The 20,915-nt window shown below is 42.3% G+C and overlaps 1 protein-coding gene and 1 long non-coding RNA gene across 2 annotated transcripts; both read left to right on the forward strand.

The window, feature by feature from the left end:
- The first annotated feature begins 7,768 nt into the window (after nt 1-7,768).
- Nucleotides 7,769-9,105, forward strand: LOC119282724. The gene is made up of 3 exons (XR_005138844.1): nt 7,769-7,881; nt 8,302-8,352; nt 8,802-9,105. It is a non-coding gene; the product is annotated as an uncharacterized LOC119282724 (long non-coding RNA).
- A 6,093-nt stretch (nt 9,106-15,198) lies between these two features.
- Nucleotides 15,199-15,877, forward strand: LOC119282725. Its single transcript, XM_037562849.1, has 2 exons — nt 15,199-15,380; nt 15,459-15,877. Exons 1-2 carry the CDS (start codon nt 15,269-15,271, stop codon nt 15,794-15,796), a joined length of 450 nt encoding a protein of 149 aa, XP_037418746.1. The 5' UTR covers nt 15,199-15,268; the 3' UTR covers nt 15,797-15,877.
- The last annotated feature ends 5,038 nt before the right edge of the window (nt 15,878-20,915 follow it).

Genomic DNA, 20,915 nt, shown 5'->3' on the forward strand with positions numbered 1-20,915 from the left:
GGGGCCCGCCTGGCAGCGGCAGTGAGAGGAGGCGAGCGAGGGCGGGCGCGGGCGGTCGACCGGGCGGAAGGCGTCGGTGGCGCTGGGGCTGGCCTTGGGCCGAATGGCCAGTGGGCTGGCTGGCCTGGCCTGGCTAGGCGCGCGCGTCCCTAGGCCGAACTGGTTTCGGTCCAGGCGGGTGAGTGTGTTTTTTTTTTTAACAGAACACTAAAGTGGTCATAATTAATTCAAAAGAATTAATAAAAACACCACAATAATTTATAAAATAACTATGCAATATTTAAAGCCTAATGAACATTAACTTAAGCACAGAACATTTTGAAAATATTTCCTAATGCAATTAATGCACTTTTTTGCAGATAAAATAAATACCAAATAAACTCCAAAACTTCAAATAATATTCAAATACCATTTTCCCACCCTTTTATATTTTGAGGAAGTCATCTTATCCCCTCTCATTTGTTTTTCTTGAGTGGAAAATATTATTTGAATTTTTTTTTTAAACTCCAAAAATGCCAAGAAATATGATATGCATTGAATGATTCTATTAACATCCGAATTTAATAAAAATTGGGATGTTACAGAAAATTTGCATCTAAACTAGCCTTCATCTCTTTGATAATTTCATTTTGATAAAAGCACATAAGAGTAGTAGATTCAACATTTTCACTTTTGGGGTGCCCAAATATAGCTTTCATATTTCCATAAGTATCGATGGCATCCCCTTCAAGAAAACCTTCTTCAAATATAGAATCCAAAACTTGCTTAAAAGAAGAGGCTAAGCCAACATATTTTTTTTTCAAGTATATCTCAATATGATATTGAGGCACATAGCTGGCTCAGATCCTTAATAGCCTATCCCAAGCATCTTTCAAAGATTCATCAAGCAAATTACGTAAAATTCTAGGGTCATCTTCTTCAAAATTGTTAAAACTCTCATTAATAACCCCGGTAGGTCTTTTCGTAGCATCATTGTTTATGAGCTTATAGAGGACAGAGGGGCTATCCAAAGCAAAACCCGGGAGAAAACCCTTAGCCCTTTTTGATTTGGCCATAATGATAGAAAGGTAAACTTAAGCAAACAAGAGAGCAGCGAGAGGGAAGGCAAATCTTTTCGAAAATCGTTTTAGAGGTGGGGGAGAGGAAAACGAGAGGTGAAGCATAGATCTCCCCGGCAACGACGCCGGAAATTCTTCCTGCTACCTCTTGAGCTTGCGTTGGTTTTTCCCTTGAAGAGGAAAGGGTGATGCAACAAAGTAGAGTAAGTATTTCCCTCAGTTTGAGAACCAAAGTATCAATCCAGTAGGAGACAACGCACAAGTCACCGAATACCTGCACAAACAATCAAACAAACTTGCACCCAACGTGATAAAGGGGTTGTCAGTCCCTTCACGGTTACTTGCAAAAGTGAGATCTGATAGAGATAGATAAACGGTAAAGTATTTTGGTATTTTTGGTTTATAGATCGGAAAGTAAAAGATTGCAAAATAGTAGATCGGAAACTAATGTGATGGAAACTAGAACTTATATGATGGAAACTAGAACTTATATGATGGAAAAGAGACCCGGGGGCCATAGGTTTCACTAGTGGCTTCTCTCAAGAAGCAAATAATATGGTGGGTGAACAAATTACTGCCGAGCAATTGATAGAAGAGCGCATAATTATGACGATATCTAAGGCAATGATCATGAACATAGGCATCACATCCATGTCAAGTAGACCAAAACGATTCTTCATCTACTACTATTACTCCACACATCGACCGCTATCCAGCATGCATGTAGAGTATTACATTCATAAAGAACGGAGTAAGGCGTTAAGTAAGATGACATGATGTAGAGGAATTAACTCAAGCAATATGATGAAAACCCTATCTTTTTATCCTCGATGGCAACAATACAATACATGCCTTGCTGCCCCTACTTTCACTGGGAAAGGACACCACAAGATTGAACCCAAAGCTAAGCACTTCTCCCATTGCAAGAAAAACCAATCTAGTAGGCCAAACTAAACCGATAATTCGAAGAGACTTGCAAAGATATCAAATAATGCATATAAGAATTCAGAGAAGATTCAAATAATATTCATAGATAATCTAATCATAAATTCACAATTCATTGGATCTCGGCAAACACACCGCAAAAGAGTATTACATCGAATAGATCTCCAAGAACATCGAGGAGAACATCATATTGAGAATCAAGAGAGAGAAGAAGCCATCTATCTACTAGCTATGGACCCGTAGGTCTGTGGTAAACTACTCACGCTTCATCTGAAGGGCAATATGGTGTTGATGTAGAAGCCCTCCGGGATCGAATCCCCCTCCGGCAGGACGCCAGAAAAGGTCCCTAGATGGGATCTCACGGGTACAGAAGGTTGCGGCGGTGGGAAAGTGTTTTCGTAGCTCCCCCTGTTGGTTTTGGGGTATAAGAGTATATATGGGCGAAAGAATTAGGTCAGGAGACCCATGAGGGGCCCACGAGGCAGGGGCGCACCCTACCCCCTCGTGGCTACCTTGTTGCTTCTCTGACTTCATCTCCAAGTCTCCTGGTTTGCTTCTAGTCCAAGAAAGATCATCGCGAAAGTTTTATTCCGTTTGGATTCTGTTTGGTATTCCTTTTCTGCGAAACTCTAAAACAGGCAAAAAACAGAAACTAGCACTGGGTTCTAGGTTAATATGTTAGTCCCAAATATAATATAAAATAGCATATTAATGCATATAAAACATCCAAAATTGATAATATAATAGCAGAGAACAATAAAAAATTATAGATACATTGGAGACGTATCAATGCCTTTGCCGTCAGCCATGGCTGACGGCAAAGTACCTGATTTTTGTAGTGAAATTCTTGCAACCCGACGTAAGAGAGGGGTTGTCAATCCCTCGCGGGAAAAAAGATAGATAAAATTGTAGTAGATTGGATAACTAGATCTCGCGGGAACGCGAGATAAAATAAATTACTAAAAGTTGGGTATAAACACTAATTTTAGAATTGGTAGACTGACTCCTACATGCATCTACTACTATTACTCCACACATCGACCGCTATCCAGCATGCATCTAGTGTATTAAGTTTTTCAAAAAACAGAGTAATGCAATAAGAACAATGACATGATGTAGATAAGATCTATTTATGTAGAAATAGACCCCATCTTGTTATCCCTAATAGCAACGATACATACGTGTCGGATCCCCTTCTGCACTGGGATCAAGCACCGTAAGATCGAACCCATCACAAAGCACCTCTTCCCATTGCAAGAGAAATAGGTCAAGTTGGCCAAACAAAACCCAAATATCAGAGAAGAAATACGAGGCTATAATCAATCATGCATATAAGAGATCAAAGAAGACTCAAATAACTTTCATGATAAAAACATAGATCTGATCATAAACTCAAAGTTCATCGGATCCCAACAAACACACCGCAAAAAGAGATACATCATGTGGATCTCCAAGAAACGATTGTATTGAGAATCGAGAGAGAGAGAGAGAGAGAGAGAGAGAGGAAACCATTTAGCTACTAATTACGGACCCGTAGGTCTACAATGAACTACTCATGCATCATGGAGAGGCACCAATTGACATGATGAACCCCTCTGTGATGGTGTTTAGATTGGATCTGGTGGTTCTGTAACTTGCGGAGGCTGGAATTGATTTTTTTTGTCCACTCCCCTAGGGTTTCTGGAATATTGGGGTATTTATAGAGGAAAGAGGCGGTGTGGCAGGCCACCGAGGTGGGCATAACCCACCTGGGCACGCCTGGGCCCCCAGGCACACCCTGGTGGGTTGTGCCCCCTTCGAGGCACCCCTTTGGTACTTCTTCTGCCCATCTTGTGTCTTCTTGTCCAGAAAAATCCACAAAAGTTTGCTACGTTTGGACTCCGTTTGGTATCGATTTCCTGCGATTTAAAAAACAAGTAGAAAACAACAATTGGCATTGGGCACTATGTCAATCAGTTAGTACCAAAAAATTATATAAAATGATTATAAAATGATTGTAAAACATCCAAGAATAATAATATAACTGCATGGAATAATAAAAAATGATAGATACGTTGGAGACATATCAGTCATACATCAGGGTCATGCCTGCTACGCTCTAACCAAAGAAGAGAAGGAAATCTTCTTTGAATGTCTGCTCAGTATGAAGGTCCCGTCCGGCTTTTCGTCGAATATAAAGAGAATAATAAATATGGCAGAGAAACAGTTACAGAACCTAAAGTCTCATGACTGCCACGTGATTATGACGCAACTGCTTCCGATTGCATTGAGGGGGCTTCTACCGGGAAATGTTCGATTAGCCATTGTGAAGCGATGTGCATTCCTCAATGCAATCTCTCAGAAGGTAATCGATCCAGAAATCATACCAAGGTTAGAGAATGATTTGGTGCAATGTCTTGTCGGTTTTGAGTTGGTGTTCCTACCATCCTTCTTCAATATCATGACACACGTCCTAGTTCACCTATGTGAAGAGATTGCCGTTCTGGTCATGTATTTCTACACAATATGTTCCCCTTTGATTGGTTTATGGGAGTCTTAAAAAAATATGTTCATAGCCGTGCTAGGCCAGAAAGAAGCATCTCCAAGGGCCATGAAAATGAGGAGGTCATTGAGTTTTGTGTTGACTTTATTCCTGACCTTGAGCCGATTTGTGTTCCTAAATCGCGGCATAAGGGCAGGCTGAGTGGAAATGGCACGCTAGAACCGAATCAAATAATATGTATGGACGGGCATTCTCTCACTAAAGCACACTACACAGTTCTACATATAAGTATGTTTCATTGGCTATATTAATGTTCTCGAAATACGTATGCCTGACAAATGAAAGTGATCGAACAGATTCATCAGTTGTCCGGCTTAAGAACAATGAAAAACTTCAGCTCGCTAGAATCTTACCTGTCTTGTTTTCCTGCTCACAAAACTACATAAGACTCTGAGCTTTTTTGATTTGGAATTACTGACTGGTGATGAAATGCTATAGAGCACGGTCACCGTATAACATATGTTCTTTGGAAGAGCTGCTTTCATGTGCGGGACAAAACAGATGTGCAGATGCAGTGCCAGTACTAACGAGGTTCTTCGTGTTACATGCGACCTCAGCAATGTTATCACTGATTCAACCATACAATCATCCTCTCATTACATAAGTACCGCATGCAAGATGTACCATGCAAACAAACAGACAAGAGAAAATTCAACATGATCTTTCAAATACTTATTGCTCAGAGGAAGAAAGGAGCCTCTGATTGGGTTGTTATCTCCAACTTCGCCTGCTGGATATATAGTCGATGCAGCTACGCACCTGGAATGTCATCATGTTGGAATGTACGGTGCCCATCGCGTTTTAAAATTGACCAACGAAACCCGACACCAATCACGAAACTCGGCATCCAAGAGAACAAACAAACCACATGATCTGTACAATAATTATTGCTATGAAAAGGGAAGAATCATCTGTGATGAGGTTGCTATCTGTGACTCCTGGTGCAGGATATATGGTCGATGTAGCTAGTCGCCGGTTTTGGATGTACTGCTCAATCCATTTTCTTCCTGTTCCGCAAGTGGTCAGGAGTATTTTGAGGTTTAGGTTTTGGCTATCGGGTTGACCAACCAAACCTCAGTTGGATTCCGATGGTTTGATTTTCATGAAACACATGGGTTATTTCATGAAGACCATTTTTACGATAGCTTGTACTGCTACAGGTGAGGAGAGCAGTATAGCAAATCACCCCGATCGATTTCTCAGGGTTAAAATAGGCATTTCCTGATTTTAAAAACCACCTTGAATGTTTTCTTCAGTTCGTGAAGGCCTAAGGGGCTGTGAATCAACTTCGTTGTGACCTCAGCACCTCGTTGTGAACACCACCCCGCCCTGGCCGTCCTTGCTGCTGCGACATTGCGTGTCTGCATCTCTGTGTCCTGGCACGCCCTCCCGATTATGATTTTCGACCGCTGCATTGAACCTAGGTGGTCTGCCGTCCTTCGGCCTTGGCGTCACATCGACAAGCACGACTGACAAAGGGGAGGTGCTCAGGCGGCCGCCGGAACTCTAGCCGATGGGTGCTGCGGGCGTGCATGAGAATGAAAGAAAACGAACGGGCTGGGTGGGTCGGGGCGATGGGATTGACAAGCTAAATTCCCTTTCTCTAAAACGCCCTCACAACACGTATACTGTTGCGTGTTGTGCGGCCAGTAAAAACTCTACTGTTCGCGATGCTGCTGGGCCAACTACAACAGTATAGATCAATCATCACCATTAGTTTTCTTGAATGGATGAGTGATATTTTCTGATTACATTGTCGAGAGAGTGGTGTATTATTATTAGTGTACGGAGGGAGTGCGTATTATGATGATCCAGAATTTAATAAGTGGAATAATGTACATCGCTTTACAATCATTAATTGCTCACTCCTAGTTCCCACTGATCGGGTGATCAGTCGGAGGGTCTTGCTGTCCGTCGTTCGATCACCAACGAATTAGAAAAATGCAATGTGGTAACAAGAATGATATTGAGTACTCCTCTTCAGTTTCCGAGGTACACACGTATTTCCAGATCATCAGCTTCAACTATGAAATATATAGAATTATACAAGTCTATTTCATTGGTCATATTGATGATATCGAAATATGTGTGCGCCTGACAAACCAGATAATTGAGTTCATCCATGGGAAGTTAGTTTCATGCTTCTAGCTAGCAGTTGCTCGACTGAAGAACAGTGAAAAACTTCAGCTTGTCAGAATCTGAACTGTCCCATTTTCCTGCTCACAAGACTACAGAAGGCTCCCAACTTTTTTGATCCCGAATTCCTGACTGGTGTTGAAATGCTAGAGTGTAGCAGTCCTGTAACATATGCACTTTGGAAGAGTTGCTTCTTGAACTGGACAACCAGATGTGCACCAGGATTGACGATGTTCCTCCTATCACATGCGACCACAGAAATGTTGTCACTGGATCAACCAATCAATCATACTCTCTGTACACGAGTAGCAAACTCCGGATCCAAGATGTAGGACAGAAACAAGCAGCCAAAGGAAAAAAACCACATGATCTGAGGAATACTCATAGCTAGAATGAAGGAACGGACCTGTTGGTTGTGGTCTGCGACTCCTCCTGCACGATATGCTGGAATTTGATCTATTTTTGGTCCAGCCCAATAGCATTTTCAGAATTCCTAATAAATCATAAAGGCCCACTTTGCCTATTCGGTAAAGCAAGGTGTGGGACTGAAATTTAGTCCCATGTTGCTAGTTTAGTAGGAGTTGGACTTCTCCATATTTGCCATATTTGTTGAATTAAACTTTCACCTATTAGATCAGTTTACACACTTTGAAGTCTACTTAGTGTACCTCTAAGGTTGTCCTTCTGCAAAGGTATATCACCTACAGATGATCCGATTTTTCTTCTTCTAGACCCCCCTGTGTGTATATATGACAGACATTGTCTTTCTGATTTATTTTTCCAGTAGATGATTTTGGAGAAGTTTTTGAATCCATGCCTTTTTGCTATACTATTTTTTTGGGGTAATGCAATGGAAGTTATATAATTACACTTAAGTAGTTGATTTATCTGGCAATACATTGTCACGATGATAGCTCTAACCTCTCTGCCGACAATCTGAAAATTGTAGCATTATCCTTTACTAAGTTTAAATATTATTTTGGTGATTGTTTCTCGGAGGAGCACACTTTGGTTCAGTAGGAAGCAGATGAATGAGACATTTTCATTGTTTTCTACTCCATTGTTATGCACACACACACACACACACACGAGTGGTGCATAAATGTTTTATTGCTATTTATCCTTTCATGAGCTGGATGTGCCATTGATGGCGATGGCGAGCTTGGATTAGTTGGATTCAGAAGGTTGAGATGATGGATGGTACGGAAACATTTTTATTAGAAAAATAGCAGATGACATGCATGCTGATTCTCCGGTTCTGAAGATATATATTTGACACAGCACATGCTTAAGTATATATGCACATTCGACTTTAACTATTGTAAAAAAGTTTATCACATCAAATTTATTTCAGCAAAGTTTCAGTTGGCTCTCATCAGTGAGCTAATTTTATAAAAAAAATCTACAAAATAACTGATAATGAAATTTCTTAGCAGTACTGATAATGAAATAGACCCGAAGTGGTCGGACCCTTCCCCAGACCCTGCGCAAGCGGGAGCTACATGCACTGGGGCTGCCCCTTTTTTTACTGTATATGTCAGGTGCAATGAGATAGTTTTATCCTATGTGACTTCCTGTCTGTTGCATTTCCTGATTTCGTTTTTCTCTTCATTTTTTTAGGTTCCAAGGTTTGGCCACAATATTTGGAGACATTTCCTGTTAGGAGTTAAGGTTTGGCCACAATATTTGGAGACATTTCATGTTAGGAGTTAAGCTTTGGTTTGGAGGCATTGAACTTTGGCTGTAAATAACTAACTTTGTTACTTGGTATACTTCTCTCAGTTCATGTAAACAACTATCTACCACACCACACTGGTTAATCTGGGATTTCCTTCGGGACCAAATGTACCAAATCCTGCTTTGAGTGGAGATCTGATCATTCCTATATTGTTAGATTTGACTTTCATCTATGTGTTGCTCCGCGTGTATCTCGGCATAAATGGTTCATCATACTATGATCTAATGTAGTGATTTTAATTATGTTACTTCTTGGTGAATATGCATTACATTGTATTTTCATGGAAGCCTTTTCTTTCCTCTCTAATCATACTACGGCTCTTATCCTTGCCTCTATATGAACCTAGAAATATTATGGCTGACATAGTGATACTCTCCCTCAGGGACATCCCGACACATGATGCTCCATCAACAACTTCAGAATATGATGCTGATCCTCAACCTGCAACTTTGTAGCCACACTGCCTTTTGTTTTATGTAGAAAATTAACAGATTTTGTTATGTGTTTCAGCATGAGCTAATAATTAGAAATAACAGATTTTGTTAGTTATGAGATTGGTCCTTCAATATGGCATAGAAAACATATTTTTGAGTACTCCTGCTGTTTTGCTGCTTGCAAAGTAGTTTGATGGTTTTTTAAACAATTCTAAGCACGTATTTATTGATTTTGTATCCGTTGGGATGCACGGACCGTACGTATTTATTGATTTTGTATCCGTTGGGATGCACGGACCGTTTTGCTATACCTGCTGATAATGGGAGGTGATATTCTTCTCTTCCGTCATGTGCATAAGACGGATTTACCCTTCCACTAAATTACATAATTACATTCGTCGCCCGACATTCATATCTATGTCCAAGTCGTATTCTAGGAAACCAATCCTTCCATACATTCTCTCTCACAATTAGGACTCTTGATGGGTGTCGAATCTTCCCTAATCCCTCCCATAAATGCACCACCCCGGAGGAGGCGAAGAACAGCGGATGAGCCACTAGATGAAGCGACATAGGGGAGGGTCATAACAGCAAAAAGGAATTGGCATGCGTGGTTATCACGGAGGGTGAAGGCAACGGTGGATGCTCGTCAATCGAGTGAGTGGAGGGCATAATCAAGGTCTCTGTCCATGGCATCTACTACTTCATGCTGGCCAATCACCATGTGAGATCTCTTCTTACTATTCTTTGTTTGTTCCTTTTGTATATAAAATAAAAAATTGTTTCTTGGGTTTATAAAAACATTAAAATGAGTAAATGTTTGCTTCATTCTCGTCATGTTGCTTGATCAGTTGGGCAGCCGCTCTGGCATGAAAAACATTTGGTGTTATGTAGCAATGACCAACAGAGGTGAGACGCAATGTTGAAACGAAGGGCGTGCACTTACATGGGTTATACTAGGTGTGTGTGATATTTGTTTCTCCCATTGCAACATATAGTCATGTTTGTTTCTCCCGCACGCACTTACAACACATAGGCGTGCACTTACAGAAATTGTCTATTTAAACAAATGTCTGAAATATTGAAAACAAATGTTCGGGAAATCAAAAGTTCATGATTTTTTAATAAGTTCGTGTATTAAAAAATGTTTATGAAATTGAACAAAATTTTGCGAATTCAAAAAAAGTTCATGAATGGTAAAATATCCTAAAAATTCAAAAACTGATCGCGACTTACAAAAAAGTTTATTCATTCACAATATGTTTGCTGATTCAAAAAATGTTCGTCCAACTAAAAAAGTTCATTAAATAAATAAAATTGTGAATATAAAAAATTATCCCACCAATTTTCAATAAAATGTCCATCAATTCTAGAAATGTTCCTCAAAAAATTGTTTAAAAAATGCTCACAATTTGAAAAAATGATTGCAAATATATAAAATGTTCATAAATTCAGAAAATGCTATTGATTTCAGAAAATATTTGCAAATTTGTATAAATGTTCATAAATTTGAAAAATGTTTATGATTTGAAATATGTGCATGAGTTTAAAAAAATATTCATGATTTCAAAAATTGTTAATTTTTTTTACTAAGTTGAGAGTGATACTGTGTCTCGATGATGCAGCAAAATATGGTCATGCCTGTTGAAGATTAAGATTTATTTTTTCTCCCGTTGCAACGCACGGGCACTTTTGCTAGTAATAATAAAGCAAATTGGGTTTCTTTCGTCCGTCATGACATTTTTTTCAGAAAAGTCCCTCTATTTCAGATAATTCAACCCGCAGTCCCGTTTTAAGTTAAAACGAAGCGTTATTTTCGTATTTTACACAAAAGTCCCTGTCTTTTCTTGAAATCAACCCGCCATCCGGATTTAAGTCACACCCGAACCGTTATTTTACATTTTTCGAAACCCCCCTGATGTTTTAGGTAATTCATCCGCGGATCATATTTAAGTCAAACAAATGCTTTTTAAAATCATCCATATCTTTTATACCGTAACTCCGATTTGAACATGTTATATATGAAATTTGATTAGAAAAATATGTAGAATATGAATATGAGATTATTTTTACCTGTTAAGTATTTTTAAATATTATTTTGGAATATATTTGAGTCAAACCAAATAATTTTCTAAATTATTTGTTTCTTTTAAACCGTAACTTCGATTTTAACATATTATATATGAAATTTTATTAGAAAAATGTGTGGAATCTAAATATGATGTTAATTTTACCTGTTAAATATTTTTAAAATATTGTTATGGAAGCAAACTTATAATTTATAGCGCAAGATCCTTTTTTCATACCGGCGGCGATCCGGATTGCAAATAAATACCCATAATTTTCTAAATTATCTGTATCTTTTAAACCGTAACTTTGATTTTAACATATTATATATGAAATTTTATTAGAAAAATGTGTGGAATCTAAATATGATGTTAATTTTACTTGTTAAATATTTTTAAAATATTGTTATTGAAGCAAACTTATAATTTATAGCGCAAGATCCTTTTTTTCATACCGGCGGCGATCCGGATTGCAAATAAATACCCCACTATAACCATATACGGAAAAGAAAACATCAATAACTACACGTGCATACCTCTGAAAATTGTTGCATGGGAAAACAACAGATTTCTCATCGCGAGAGTGAGAGAAAGCGAGCGAGAGAGAGAGGGGGGAGAGAGAGAGGGAGAGGGAGGAGAGAGGGAGAGAGAGACGCCTAAGGATTAACCATACTCAACACACATTTTTTGTTGTTTTGTGTAAACACCGAGGCCATCGCCGACGAGGATGAGAAGGAGGATAAGCGGCAACACAAATATGATGCCTCGCAAAAATAAAGGAGATGGACATATTATGGTCTTGAGTGATAGTTGTTGGGTTAAGAGTGTGTGTTATGTTTTCTCTTCCGTTGCAACGCACGGGCTCTTTTGCTAGTAATAATAAAGCAAATTGAATTTCGGCCGTCCGTCATGCACTTTTGCGATGCGAGAGCGATGTATAAATAGAGACGGAGGGAGTGGTTTATTATGATAACAGGAATCGACGCACGTAAATATGCTATGCACGACGTGATACCAATCAATCATCCTCCCCGCATATATGACCAGTATATCATCTCTTCTCTCGCAAACTGACAAATAAACCACAAGATATAAAAACAGTTATTGCTGCGAGGAAGAAAGGAGCGTGATGGTTGTTTTCTATGACTCCTGCAGGGTATACGATCGATGCAGCTAGCACCGGTATTGGGATCTCATGATGTTGGATCCGGCATGGGTTGTACCGATACTTAAGGCCTGTTCGTCAATCCACCGCTCCCAGAAATACTAGAATCTAGGGAGCATCTCTTTCTCCACTCCGTATTTTCAACGGGCCAATAGCTCCTGTGCGACATGTTTGATGTGAATTTGCTTGAGTGCGACGTTGTTCGAGCGAATGGCTGTGGTGCGACACATTTAAGCAGGTAAATAGCCCAGGGCCACATGGGGTGTTAAATGTGGTTAAATTGGTCGTCAACCAAGCCCGTTTATGTTAGGACATGTGGGTCCAACTTAATTGCTCCTCAAAACAGCTGACCGTGCCCTGCCGCCCGACCGTGCCGGACCCGCCACTCTGTGCCCGCCCCCTCCCCCCTTCTTCTCCGGTGGCGGCGGATCTTGCGTTCTCAACGGCGGCGGCGGAGCCCTCGTTCTCAACGGCGGCGGAGCCTTCGTCCTCAAAAAATGGTGAGTGAAAACCCTAGTCCCCCTCCCGTTCCTCTCTCGGCCCCGTAGATCTCAGCTCGTTTCCTCTGTTTTCGCTTGTTGAATCGATAGGTTGTGAGGGGAGCCCGTGGGCATACTGAGATGGAGCCCCCAGATTCAACTTCGAATAGGTAATGCTCCTCTCTCTGATCCAATTTTGCATGCAATTAGGGCCTAGTCTGCTCTTTCTCACGGGCTCACACTGTCCGCCACTGACAGAGGGGATGCTGCCGCTCGGACCTTCGAATTGACGGTCAATTTCTTTCCATCAAAGGCAAAATTAGTTGATGGTAGCATTCAGAACATTGAGAGAGACACAATTGTTAAATGGGAGGTTGAGTTTACAGAGATTGATCCACAAGTTCTACAGAACATGGGAGAGAAGGCAGTGAAGAAATGGGTGGAAAAAATTGGGGAGAATGTTGTTTGGGGTCCAGAGCAAGAAGTATCACTGTTGCGGTTTGATGATTGGAAAGGAGAGTATGTGAGAATGGAAGATGGTGAACAGATTGTTGATGAAATCGATCGGCAAAACGGCTGGACAAGCAAACGAGCTAATTTTTTTGCTGAGCTGGTTGATCTGAATATTTTTTCGAAGGTTGGATATGTGCCATCACAATTGGCTGCGCAGATGGTAGATGATGATTGGGCTACACAGAGGCCATTGATTCCCATGTGTACTGAACTTACAGTAATAGCCGAAGAGGGACAGGTGACTGGAATTGAAACTGAAACTGCAGCAACTGTTGATAGGAATGTAGTTGAATTAGATGAGCCTACTGATTTGGTCATTGCACCAATGCCTGACATTGAGATGGCCAAACTTTTTGGCATTCCAGTCGATGACAGAGATAAGCAGGAGAGGGGAGAATCTAGTTTGCCTGCTAATGTTGATGAAGATGTAGATGGACAATTGATGGAACAAGCTGTAGATGAAGTAGATGATGCACATGATGATGAGCTGGTGCATGTGTATGACAAAGAAAACCCTGTCATTGAAGTAGGCAAGTTCTTCCCAAGCATGAAGGAGTTTAGGATGTGTTTCAAGACTTATGCAGTGAAACATGAGTTTGATGCCAAGACTGTTTGGACTGATAGAAAGAAGTTTTATGCGAGGTGCAGAGGATTTGATGGTAGTGTCAAGCCTTGCAAGTGGTACATATCTGCTAGACTGCAACCTGATGGAAGTACTGTCAGGGTTAACCAAATCCCCAATCAACATACTTGTATTACAAGTTCACAGAGAGTATCAACCATGACATCACAACTTTGGGTTGCAGAAAAGATCACCCCAATTTTAGCCAAAACACCAAACACTACTGCCAAGAAACTCAAAGTAGACTTGGAAAAGATGTACCCCATTAAACTGAAATATACCACAGTGTGGAAGGCAAAACAAAGGACAATGAAAAATTTATATGGTGATTGGGCAAATACATTTAGGATGCTTTACAACTTCAAAGCAGAGGTGGAAAAGAGGTCACCTGGTAGTGTTGTGGAGATAGATACAGAGGTATCAGCCAAAGGTGAAGTCAAGTTCTCCAAGTTTTTTATGGCTTTGAAGCCTTGCATAGATGGCTTCAAAGCAGGGTGCCGTCCATATTTGAGCATAGACTCATCATTTTTGACAGGCAAGTGGAATGGTCAGTTGGCAGCATGCAATGCTCTAGATGGACACAACTGGATGTTTCCTATTGCTGTTGGCTTGTTTCAGTCAGAAACAGAGGCTTCATGGACATGGTTCATGATCCAGTTGAAAAGATGCCTAGGGCCAGTGTCACCTTTGGCTATACACACAGATGCATGTAAGGGGCTTGAAAATTCAGTGAAAAGTGTTTTCCCACATGCTGAGCAGAGGGAGTGCTTCGGTCATTTGTGGATGAATTTGATCAAAAAATTTAGAGGAGAAGAATTTGGGCGCATGTGGCCAGCAGCAAGATCTTACACTAGACAGACACACAAATATCATCTTGATAAGATAATGGCAGCATGTGATGAGTTTGGTCCATGGCTGAACACCTACCATTCTTTGTTATGGTATAGGTCAGCATTCAACACTGCCATCAAGTGTGACCACATCAACAATAATTTGGCAGAGAGTTTCAACAATAAGGTGAAGGAGTTAAAAGATTTGCCTGTGCATGACATGGTTGACCAAATTAGGATCATGCTCATGCGGTTGTGGTAATTGAGAAGAAGGATAGGTGATTGTCTGCAAGGTGATAAGCTTCCAGCAGTGGTACAACAGGTGGTCAATAGGAGCAGAAGTCTTTCACATTTGTTTGTTGAAAAATCTTCACCTTGGGGTGCTGAAGTTAGAGATAACAAAACTGGAAGGAGACATGTTGTTAACACTGAATTGCATGATTGCACTTGCCTCGAGTGGCAACACACTGGTAAACCATGTGAGCATGCCATTCTTTTCTTAGCATCCCAACCGAAGATAAACATGCACCCATATCTGCATGAATATTATTCGGTAGCAAGATTCAAAGCTGCATATGCTACTCCAATTCCAGCACTTACAGATCAGTCTCAGTGGCCTGAAGTGGACATTGAATTTTCCATGTGTCCTCCCTTGATGAAAAGAAAGGCTGGCAGGCCTAAACAGAGTAGATTCAAGGCATGGTTTGAGAAAGGTGGGAGTAGTAAGAAGGGAAAGAAAGATGAAAAGCCAAAAAGGGCCCAAAAAGGTAACAAAAATAGATGCAAGTTGTGCCAGGAACTTGGGCACAGAGTGGGATCTATCAAATGTCGTTACACTCCTGATAAGCCAAAGTATGTTCTTGTTTATTTGTCTGTGTTTTGATTTGGTGCTTTTTCCCAATTAGTATATCTATAACATTTTCTGCACAGGAGGAAGCGAGCAAGTCAGCCCCTTGTTGTTGAACAGTGTTAGCCAACCAAAAAAGCAAGAGTCAATGGCGGTAGAAAGAAGAGAAGTGTGCCTGAGCCTGAGCAGACTGAAGAAAATCCTGCTGCAGTCAACATTCAGACTGAAGAAACTGATGTGGAGGTGCACACCGAAGAAACTGAATTTGAGCGTGTCGAGGTTCAGACTGAAGAAACTGAACCTGAGCGTGTCGAGGTTCAGACTGAAGAAACCCATGTTGAGGTACACACCAAAGAAACTGAAACTGTTGTCAACATTGAGACTGAAGACACTGATCACGAGGGTATTGGCGAGGTGTTGAAAAGACCAGTGAAGAAAACCAAGATGATCAGTGAACTTGTGTGTGTAGTAGAACCAAAAATAAGAAGGGCTAAGGCGAAGAAGGGCACACAACGTGGTAGGAAGAAGTAGAACAGAGAATAGTTTGAAAATTTGGGACATGTAATAATATTTGTAACTTGGTGCGTACTGGTAGTCACTATGTATCCCCATATTTCTATTCGAACTTGTTTGTCTAAACCGCCCGTCTAAACCAGCCAAATAAAATTCAAATTTAAATTTAAATTTGGGCTATTGATGTTTTAGTGCTATCTAAAGTACCTCAACTGAAATATGTTTGCTTGCTGACCATTCCGAGCCCTTTTGGTAAGTTGAACTCATAGTCATGAAAAGTGTGTTTAAAATGACCTCCAAAGGTAGGGTAAACGGCCTCATATTTAAGCAAGTTTTTTTGGCACCTTGTCTAAACCAGCCAAATAATTTTTCTACACATCTATTCTACCTATATAGTGTAAATCTAAAGTCTCACTATTTATTGAATTAATTTTCTATTTTTTTCTTTTCTTTTTGAAAAAACAAGGTTTAATAGAAAATTATATATAAAACAAGTTTAAAACATGAAAATGAGAAAAGTAAGTTCAGATCTTTCTTAGTCAATCCAAAATGAAGTTTTGGTGAGGTTTTCACACTTTTCATTTTCAAAACTCCACCTACTCTCGGGTGCCCACTACTCTCTCCCTTCAACTCCATACTACATTGTTTGAGGAATAACAATTTTGTGAAGGATTTTTCGTAAAAATGTATGTAAACCATATTTATATTTTTTTCTCGTTACTATACGACATAATAAGACTATGTGCGCAAGTTTTATATTTTTTTGATTCTTTTTGAATTAGTTATGCTCAACCCTAATCAGTCAAAACCTCTCAAAACCCCTCAAAACCCCTCTCAAAACCCCTCAAAACCCCGCACACTACCTGGTCGTCGATCGTTGTGCGTGGACGGTTGGGATCAGGCGCTAGGGTTAGCTACAGTGTGCAGCGATCCGCATGAGACGCGCTGATTGGTTGACGCGGTGGGGTTTGGATCAGCCTCTCTCGTTGGAGCATCAGGACCGTTCATTTGAATCCAACGGCAAGAGTTGATGCGGTGCATGGACCAAGCCTACGGAGTGCCCTTTCCATCGTTGCATGCGTGCCCGTGCCTACCCGCAGCATGCATGCCCACCCGCAGGACTGCGCCCGTGCGTTGCATGCATGCCTCGACGTAGCCCTGCTCCGCCACCCCTATCAACGCAGTAACCTGTCGCATGCCTACCATTAGAACCGATGCAGCGTCGCATCAAAGCATGCACCCGGCCACAATGCAGCAGCCCGATGAAGACAACCAAAAAGCCAACGCTGCATGGCGTGGTGTGCACGCTGTGCATGGCGTGCTCCTCTTTGACGACGCAATACTGGCATGGTATCGATGGGGCCCGTATCGATGTGGGTATCGATGCAGTTCAAATGGCGTGCTGCCCGTTACAAGATGGGCAAAAGAAGGCGTACATTATTGTCGGTCACATCTCCCATCGACCGAACCTTGCCCTCTAGCCAGGCCCTAGCAAGATGAGCAAATTAATGGGCAACGACATGCATGCACGGGCGGCACACGCAGAGAACCCGGGGAAGGCGTGTCCCCTTGACCCACGACTGCCCGTCCCCCTTGACCCACGACCGGTGGCACAGAAGCGTAGCAGTCCGTTTCCCACGGCCACGCTCGTGTACATGCTTTCATGGGGCGCCACCAAACGCCGCCCGCCCATTAATTCTAGGGTTTCGACGGGGTGAAACGACGTCGCACTTGGGCTATTTAAGCCGGGCACTATCGTCCTCTCCCTCCTCATCCATCATACCCCATCCTCTGCCTCCTCTGCCCTTCTTCTTCATTCTTCTCCATCAAACCCGACCGAGCACTCGAGCCACCCCGCCACCATGCAGTACACCGCCCCCACCTACCGCTTCCCCCCAACCGTGCCGGAAAGGCTCTACCCGGCCGGAGTGTATGTAGAGAGAACCCTTAGGGTTTGGGCGATCTCGAGATGGAGGGGCGCAAGGGGGTTAACGGAGTTCTTCCTTGCGTCCGGCTTCCGCCACCTCCCCCGCGGCTCTCCTCGGATGTACCATGTTGAGGAGGTCAACCACAACGGCGTTGTGGTTGGGCTCCTCGCCACGTTCACTAACCCTTTCGATGCTTTCCATCTCCTCGGGCGAGCGTATTGGGTTGGTTGTGAGTTCATAGCTTTCACCACCTACAATATCTTCACCGACTTCCAGAGCATCTTCCCCAACAACGGCGTTATGCACACGCTCCCGTACCCCATCAACAACGGGGAGGAGTGAAGGACGGCGCCCGGAGGAGAGAGGTGGCGTTGTTCCCCGGGAGAAGGAGAAGAAGAGCCCGAAGAAGAACCCGCTTTGGTGCCCCCCGATCTATCTAGCTTATCGTATTAGTTTTTTTAAGTTGTATTAGTATTTTAAGTTGTAAGGCTATCATGGAGTTGTAAGGTTATCGTGGAACTATGGGTTGCAATAGTTGTGCTACTATATATATTGTGTGTTTCGTGCTATTATTTGAAGATTGCTATGGGTTGTTCTTGCTTATTATTTGTGTATTGCTATGGGTTGCTACACCTCAATCTCACCACACACACACCATCTTCAAAATATTGGCCAAACCATGGACATGCAACTAGGAGCCCCATGCAAACCCACTATGGACATGCCACTAGGAAATGCAAACTAATTTACTTCATGCAACTCATTTAGTTCATGGAACCGTAGACATGCATACAAACAATTAACATTTGGTTCTATTGCATCAAAAAATGATCCATCACAAAATTTAGTGCAAGAAAAAGGCCAAAGTAAAAATAAGTAACATTTTATTTGCCGAAGTTAGAGGTGGGCGGGTGCCTCTACGCGGGTGGGCTGGTGCCCCTACACGGGCGGGCTGGTCTCTATTTTGGGCATGGTTATTTTCTCAGGGTCCATTTTCTCACGGCCCAACATCTATTCGGCAGCCCAGTTTTGTTTTTTTACTAGAAACTGAATTTGGGTGTGTACTCTGTTAACTGAAGAACAAAAACAGAGGAAACAGAGCATCAACACTGAATATGGCCCCTGAGAATATCATTACAATAATTCAAGCAAGTTTTGCTTCACACGAATTCAAGTTCATCTAACAAATGATCCCTGGCTAACTCAAACTACTGGGCACCCCTGAAACTAGCTGACTAACTAACTGAAACTATAACAAATTCTAGCGATTGATGAACATCAAGTAAAATAAACCCATAGCAATGACACAACCATAAAATGCTCCCGCCATCATATTTGCTTGTTGCTTCAAATCGATCAGATGCTTTAGTTGCTTGCCGATTTTCTTCAATTCACACTTCAGTTCTGCACTGTGCATCATCGGATCGGCTCTGTCCGCCAAATTGGGGGCTTGTTCCACGGCAAGCCGCCCCCCAAAATTGAGCTCTTGGGTTGGGGTTGATCCCTCCAATTTCAACCTTTCAACATATTCATCGAGCCACTCAAAATGCCCACATTTCTTCAGAACCTGAAAACAGGGGGCCGGCGGCGCATGAATCCTAGATCCACCACCCAGATCCACCGCCCTAATTCGAGGGAAAAAGAAAGAAATCGGGAGAAATTAGACCATAGAATTGGTCAAGAACACAGATCTAACCTGCCCCGGCTGTGGCTTGCTCAAACATTTCACAAACTCGCGCCCACGGTTGCCATTTTCTTCCCTCACACAAGTCAAACGCTTGAGAGGCTCCATGCGTGGGCAATCGGGGCATCTTGACAACGGCAGTGGACCATACTGCGTCCATGGTTGGCAGGTGGCTGAAGTCGAGCTAGACATCACTCGCCGGCGGCGCGCTTCGTTGCCGGAGTAGAGGAAGAAGAAGGTGGGAAAGGAAAGGGGCAGGGTAAGCAATGGAGGGGGGCGGGCTGGCTCGGGTCGGGCCACGCTGATGAGCACGGGCATGCTTGTGTGGATAAGTTGTGGGTCCCACCCGCATACGAGTAACTGGTGGGTCCCGCGTGTCATAACTCAAATCGCTAACCCTCGTGTTTTTCATTTCACGGTTAAACAGAGCCATGTCGCATTGGACCTATTTACACGCTCAAGTGTGTCGCACCACAGCCATTCGCTCGAACAACGTCGCACTCAAGCAAATTCACATCAAACATGTCGCACAGGAGCTATTGGCCCATTTTCAACTGAAGCTCAGGCCGCTCCGGGAGCGGAGTCGTGCGGAGCGGCGAGACTCCGAACAGACCCTTACTCATTGTCCTGGTCTTTACGGTGCGCACATATTGTGATGTTTAGGTTTGGCTAGTTCATTCTCCACTCCTAGTCCCCACCCATCAAGTTATCTGTCAGAGGGGCAAAGCATGCAACATGTATAAAACTGGCACATTCGTGCGGCTCTGAGCTCCTGGCCTGATTCACGTAAACTTTAGCTAGGGATGACGACAACCTCCACTTTCTGTTGCATCAAGTTCTGCATCCGTTGTCACCGAGTCGAGAAGACACCACGGGCACTGGCAATGACCACAGTGAAGCTTGAGCCAGCCTACACCTCGATGAATATCACCACACATCAGCTCGCCCACCTCCGCTTTGTCGTTGCTCGCCAGTGTTGTTCCTGCTGCCTTCATGCTCCTAGTCACTACAATCGAGATAGACACACATGAGAGACTTGAGAGAGGGTGGTACGTGGAAATGAGCGAGGGTTGATTCATGCGCCTCTTTGGTAGATGTTGGCTGGATTTGTTAGCACTAAAGTGCTCTGTCCCAAAAATCTGCAGCGCCATGGGCCAATTTTTTTTAACTAGATGATGCCCCGCACGTTGCTGCAGAATTGAATATATAGTTTCTAAATATTGCATAGAATACTAATTGAGTTCTTATGATATAAACTATGTGAGAAATTTCTGCACAAGCAAAACAATCTTAACATGAAAAGGTATGCACGTCACAAATAACTGCAATGTGATTTCAAACTCACATGGAATGGAGTAATACATGTTTTTTTGTCCCTTTTGCCTTTTTGCTTGCCTTCCTGTACATATTAATTT

This window comes from Triticum dicoccoides, chromosome 3B, assembly GCF_002162155.2.
Source record: "Triticum dicoccoides isolate Atlit2015 ecotype Zavitan chromosome 3B, WEW_v2.0, whole genome shotgun sequence".
In the NCBI taxonomy this organism is placed as follows: Eukaryota; Viridiplantae; Streptophyta; class Magnoliopsida; order Poales; family Poaceae; genus Triticum; species Triticum dicoccoides.